This window comes from Vigna angularis, chromosome 7, assembly GCF_016808095.1.
Source record: "Vigna angularis cultivar LongXiaoDou No.4 chromosome 7, ASM1680809v1, whole genome shotgun sequence".
Lineage (NCBI taxonomy): Eukaryota > Viridiplantae > Streptophyta > Magnoliopsida > Fabales > Fabaceae > Vigna > Vigna angularis.
The window spans coordinates 25,226,180-25,233,152 of NC_068976.1; the positions used below are offsets into that span (position 1 = coordinate 25,226,180).

Below are 6,973 nucleotides of genomic sequence, written 5' to 3' on the forward strand. Positions count from 1 at the left end.
TTATTAGTTCAAAAATATTAGTAATGTTAGGATAATTTCATATTTTATATCTACCTTTAACTAATATAATAAATCTAACAATTAATAGTATTCTTAACTTTACATTTAATACATTTATACTTTATATCTACCTTTAACTAATATAATAAATATAACAATTAATACTATTCTTAACTTTACATTTAATACATTTATTCATAGCAGTTAACGCCCTACTGAATATCATTTTTTATTGAACATCAAATACTGGAGTGCAAGGTGAACTATTAGCAAGAAATTGACAGAATCCTGAAGTGATGATTAATACATTGATCCTTGTTTTGTGTTTGGTGAGCAGCGGTGTTAGTCCTATAGTTTATGGTATTGAAAATATATTCAAAGAAGATTTGGAGCTAGACCGACAACTAAAGCTCATTAACAAACCTCCTGTCAAAACTATTCATGTATTTATATTCTTCTTATACATTAACTTACAATTTCGTTTACTGAATCCAATCTCATTATATTGACTAATAATTTCTTTTTTTATTATATTTTATAGACAGAACATGGAGACATTGTTGATTGTATTGATATTAACAAACAACCTGCCTTTGATCATCCTTTGCTTAAGAATCATAAACTTCAGGTGTATAATTAATAATTTTAAATATGTAGAAATTTTCAACATTTTTTTCAATGCACTTGTAATTTTAATATTTATTTGTGTTGTTTAATTGCAGGAAAAACCTAACTTTCAAAGACCAATTGGAAAAATAAGTGGGAAAAAATTATCGGGTAGATCTATGTTTGGATTTGATAAACACCATTGTTATAAAGGGACAGTTCCTATTCTCAGAACAACAAAAGAAAATCTCATTCGAGAAAAAAAATTATTAAATAGTAGTATTTTCGTTAAAGATATTTCCGGTGTTCATGTATGTTGTCTTCTTCTATTGAATTTCAAATTTTCACGATTTATTTTTATAAATTACATCATGTTTAACATCTATTTGAATCTATTGAACTTTTGTAGCTTGCAGAGATAGCTGTCTCATCAAAATTTGGTCCATACTTCAGCATTGATGCAAATAATATTGTTTATAATCCAACTGTCACTAAGGGTCAAATGTCTCTTTCTCATATATGGGTTCAAAATGGACCAATAAATACAAATAATAAAATTAGTATGGGATGGCATGTAAGTTTTAATTTATGAAATTATACTTTTATTTATAAAAGTATGCAAAAAAAATTATGTAATCTTTATTAGTGTAATGATATACAAAAATTATTTATTTAATATCAAGTTTTGGTACAGGTGTCTCCGGAATTGTATGGTGACTATGATACCCACGAGTATGCAACATGGACGGTATGAAAATAAATAGTAACTTCCTTTGTATATATACATATATATTTACTTATCTTGTAGAAATAAACTACATAATGAACTTATTTATATGAAAATCAAATGTTTCAATTTCACATAATTCGTTTTTACTTTATGTTAACACAGACAGCATTTGTATAAAAAAGCAAAAGAAACATGAATCCTTCACTTCTAAGAGAAAGTTAGTGTGATGTTAAAAAATATGCAGTCAGATAATTATCATAGGACGGGATGCTTCAACCTAAGATGTCCAGGTTTTGTTCAAACTCATAGTGGATTGCATCTTGGTAAACGTCTCACAAATGTATCATTCTACGGTGGACCACTTTATTCTTTTCGTAGTTCTATCAGTCAGGTGATGTTCTTGCTATAAATTTTCATGTAATATTGTAATATAGATGGAGTTAGAGAATATTTCGTAACAAAAATTCGTCTACATTCATTTTCAGGATCCATCGACTAAAAACTGGTGGGTAGGTATACAAGATTTTTATATTGGATATTATCCAGCAGAATTGTTTTCCAATTTGGGTTCAGCAGATAAAGTAGGATTGGGCGGAAGGACATCAACTGCCCCTGGCTCTCCTAGTCCTCCAATGGGATCTGGACATTTTCCTGGAAATTTTTTTCATTCAAGTTTCTTTGACTTGATCTTTGTTCAGAATGCTTCAAGAAGAAATTATGGACCTGAAAAGTATCAAACAGAACACTACCTTGACAAACCTAAATGTTATGGTCTTAAGTATTTTGGTAATCTTCATCAAAACGTAGGATGTGCTCTTCAATTTGGAGGACCTGGTGGTAATTGTGGCGATTGATTGCTTAATATATCATTATAAACTTCAAAATTAAATTTTATTATAATAATATTTTCAATAATTTATATTTCTACCATTCTTTCTATAAATTTAATAAATTCATAGTTAAAAAAAACATATCGTTCGAGAACACTGGCCACATGAAGAAATGAAATGTTACACACAGTGTTAATGTGTAGCACACAATATAAAGTTGGTTCAAAATTAAAGAGCAAAAAATGAATTAAATAGTATGATTTTAGACGAGAGAATTCAAGTGCTTAAATGTATGGCTTACTTTCTTATTTATAACTACAAGGACGTTAAATTTTATATCTAAACCTTTGAAGAGATAATAAAATAACAAAAGATATAATCTCTTTCTCTTTTGTTAAACAATTTTCTAAATCATAGAAAATTTATCTTTAATCTTTGGATAAAAAGGTTTAGACCCATTCCGAAACCCATAATTATTTTCCATGATTATCTTCTCAAACTCTCAAGTTGGTCCAAGAACGTCATCTCAAATGTTTGGACCGACTTTCGAACATTATTTCCTTCCTCTGGATTTGCCTTTTAGCAATAAAATTATACAATAACATACAATAATATTATTTCTAGATATGTATTTATTGTTGAACGAGGATAAGTGTCAAAAACATTAAGCTCACGGAGATGATGATAAAATAATAAATGATTGAAAAAGAGAGCTTAAAATCGTTATTATAGTTTATTTTGAAAAATTAGAGAAAAATAAAAAATTAAGACATAATTTATGAGAACCAAATTTTGAGTCAGAAAGTTGGTTAAGTGTAAAAAAGGTATTAACGTCTTATAATGTATGTCTTAAGATGATATTTTTAATTAAATATGCAAAACGAATGTGATTTTTTTAAATGTTTATTTCCTTCAAAAATAAGAATAAAAGACTATATAAAATAAAATGAACAAAAATATATCTTTTTATTTTTGAACTCGACAAAAGGATTAATCAAGGTCATACATATTTTCATTCACAATAGAAAATCAAAGACCACAGTTATACTAGCAACAAACATGCCCAAAACAACAATATGGAACACTTCTAATCCGAAATCTAGTGTTAGAGTGTAGAATTTGATATGTATTCCTAGTATGACAAAGAATTGCATTGCACACATTGTTTCTAACGTATACGCCATCGACTCAGCTACAATACAAAAACAACAAACCCGTTACCTTTCACTCTTCAATATGCACAACAAGAACGAACCACTTCTTCGCAAGCTTTGAGCAATGAATGTGTGAAGCCTTGAAGCTATGGAAGTGTAAAACGTTGAAATGAAGATATGATGGAGATGCAAAATACTGTATTGGAGGAGCAAAACCTTGTGAAGGTTCGCAACTAAGTGTGACTTCCGGAAATGGAGATGCAATATTCTATAAGGTGAGAAACTGTGTATAAAGGTGTAGTACCTTATGGAAATGCAAAAACTAGGTCAAATACAGGGAAAGGCCACTTTCATATTAATATTTTTAATAACTTTTAAATTAGAATTATTTAGACAATTTACTTTAATCTACATCGGTGCAAGAAGAAAATATTTGGGTTCAAGAAGAAATAGCCTAAAAACACTAGGCTGAATCCGGTTGAGCCCAACTTATAAGCATTGTGTTTTTTAAATACCAACTATTTGACTTGAGGGAAAATACCTGTAATAAAAAAGACTGTTTATCATCCACCCACACTTTAGTGTTTTTGCTGCAATTCATTTTTCAAGTATTATGATTTATAAACAATAAATTACCGAGATATAAAATAAATCAATAAATGGCTGGTATGTCTTCTTTTAACAGTAACTTTATCCCTATTTAGCAAAAGATAATATCGATGGAAAACGTTTATAATTCAAGGATTACTCAAGATAAGATTAAAAATAATTTAATGTGAAAAAGACATTTGTTGATTGATTGAAATTAAATTTGTATTTATGGTATTAAGTTCCAAAATTAATAAAATTTTATTATCTATTAACGTATAAAAAAAATTCATCGATTTGTTTTAAGAAAATTGAAGGATTAAATTTTCTTTATTTAATAATAAAGTACTCATTGATTAGGTGTGTTCGAATGTGGCGATGATACTTTTAAGCCGGTTTCAGTATAGTGAGTTGAAAATATTTGTCTACAGACATGTATAATTTAGTTTTTTTTTTTTTAATTTCAATATAATAAATTGATTTTGATATTTTAAATATCTAATACAATTCTTTAAAAAAAATTAAAAGTGAGCTCACTGTACTTATAGATTAACAAATAAGATCAAGATGGAATAACAAGGGAAAAATATCTCATTTCACTTAGCCTTTGTTCACTTAAATAAATTTCGGAAGAGTGATTGAAGGGATTTGAAAATATTTAAAAATAAATTTTTTGTTATTTATTTGAATAAATTTGGAGGTAAGTGAGAATAAATTTTGAAATAAATTTTTTATTGTTTATTTGAATGAATTATACATAATATTATTGACGTTGATATCTGATAAAATAACAATCGAATATGCATATCCAATTAATTTTTGTTTTAGTAAAGTTTAATTTCATATATTTATTTAATTATTTCATTAATTTATAATTATATTAAAATTTATGTATAATTTTTATGAATTTTTAATTTAATTAGATTATTTTTAGTGATTAAGAAATATTTTTTATAAATTTTTTAGACTTAATATAAATATTATAAAAGTAAAAATATGCCACGCTGGATAAGTAATTTGCCACATCAATTAACATTTAACGCCGTTCCTACCAACTTAACAGATATGACTGAAGTCATACAATTTTCATAACATAGGGACTCAATGTCTTCATTTTTAAAACCAGGTACTAAACTGAAAATCAGCTCTTAACATGGGGACGAAGTAAGCATTTAAGCCTTAAATTTATCTACCTTTTTTAAAACCCTAATTTTGCAGCCTCCCGCCTCTTACTTTTCTCTTTCTCTAATTACACACAAATATCACCCCCTCAGTTTCTCTCTTCCTCTCTTCTTCGCACACACATAGCCCCCACCCCTTCTCTCTTTCTCTTTGTTTATTCTTACCTTGCACATTTTTTTGGTTAAAGCTTCCTTCTTTTTGTTCATTTTGTAAATGAATGTATGTGGTGCGTTGTGTAAGAGGAGGAAGAAGAAGAAAAACGCGAAGACTTGAACGAATGTAGAAAATCCGTTCAGCCTTCAAAGGGTCTCAACATCTGTACGAATGTCGAGATTCGTTGAAGGCTGAACGGATTTTCCACATCCGTTCAAGCCTTTCGCGTTTCGACTCTTTTAATATTTTTTTTAGTTTATTGATTTTTTGTAGATTTTATTTTCTGAACATGGTAAATGTTTATTTGTGTAGATTTTACATAATTTAATAATTTTTGTAATATTTTTTGTATAAAAAAATTGTTAAAAAATAAAACAAATTGTTCAAAGAGAAAAATGAGGGGGTGGGAATTGGAGAATTAGGGTTTTAAAAAAGTAAGGGGATGGGAGATGCGTTGTTCAACAGATCTTGATTTACGTCAATCCTTATAAGAAAAAACTTTTAACTACATGACAAAATGAGAATGGAGAGGTGCATAGAGCAACCTGTGATGGTGGAGGAAGTAACTGTCAAAAGAAGAGGTAGGTCATTTTCTACTGTTTGACCCAATCACCCTAAAAAAATAAAAATAAAAAGATTAATAGAAAATTAAAAAAATAAAAATAGAAAATATTATTATCATTATTTTGTTTCTGTTTGCACCCCATATTTCTATCTAAAACTTTCATCCTCTGTTTTCCATTTTTACTACTCCTTCCATAATGGACTAATTGCCTCAACACGTTTTATCCCACTATACCACTTCTTTTTAGTTTTTACCACCTTTATCACTATACCACTAATTTTCCATGTAGCCATTTTTCCTATTTTCAAATAATAATATCATCTAATAACTCCATACATTGAGATTACTACAGATTTCTACACCTGCCACATCATCATCCATGGACTTTAATTTTAAGTTAATCTTACATAAAGTTTAAGTCAAAATAAATTTGTTACAATGAATTCGACCAATAAACAAGTTTGTCCACATTGAGTCAAAACTAAAAAGAAACAATAATTCTATTTTCTTTACTAATATTTAACTCTTTCTTAAAAGAATTAGAAATCATAAAATATATACAAATTTACAATCAATTAATTAGACATTTTTCTTTATTTTTTTAAGATAAATTAATATATTGAAGTATATGAATATGCTATCATGAAATATTAATTCAAATTTTCAATACTCAATAAAAGATATATCTTGTTTTTTATTACTATTGTAATTGGAATAATTTATTCACGGCAAGTTTTCAAGTGTTAGTAGGCTCAAATCAAGTCTTAGTGAAAAGGAGAAGCTTGTGCTCAGTGTCTAAAATCAAAGCGGTTCTCTTCAAGTTGATTGAGCTGAAGTTTCTTCCATCGTGTGTCGAAGGAAGGTGTACTTTGTCTTTAATCGACTGGACGTAAAATCTTTTGATTTGAACCAGGATAAAATCCTTTGTGTTGATTTTATTTAACTCTATCTCTTTAGCATTTAAACTGTTTGATAAAAGTCTTAAAAGAAAATCATAATTTCTAAAAAGAACCAATTCACCCCTCCCCTCTTGGTTATTGATCGTAACATGCTCTTTAAATCCTTTCCGCTATGCGATACCAATCTCAACATCATTAGTGTCACTTGGAGACTTGTTCATCTCTCACAGTGGTTGCCCCACCATCACATTCACTAGTAAACTCTC

General features: G+C 28.2%; 1 protein-coding gene across 1 annotated transcript; it reads left to right on the forward strand.

Moving 5' to 3' along the window:
- Positions 1 to 232: 232 nt before the first annotated feature.
- On the forward strand, positions 233 to 2,263 carry LOC108337616 (uncharacterized). Its single transcript, XM_017574177.2, has 7 exons — positions 233 to 443; positions 542 to 628; positions 723 to 917; positions 1,016 to 1,180; positions 1,301 to 1,354; positions 1,581 to 1,727; positions 1,822 to 2,263. The coding sequence occupies exons 1-7, from the start codon at positions 297 to 299 to the stop codon at positions 2,188 to 2,190; spliced, it is 1,164 nt and encodes a 387-aa protein (XP_017429666.1). The 5' UTR covers positions 233 to 296; the 3' UTR covers positions 2,191 to 2,263.
- The last annotated feature ends 4,710 nt before the right edge of the window (positions 2,264 to 6,973 follow it).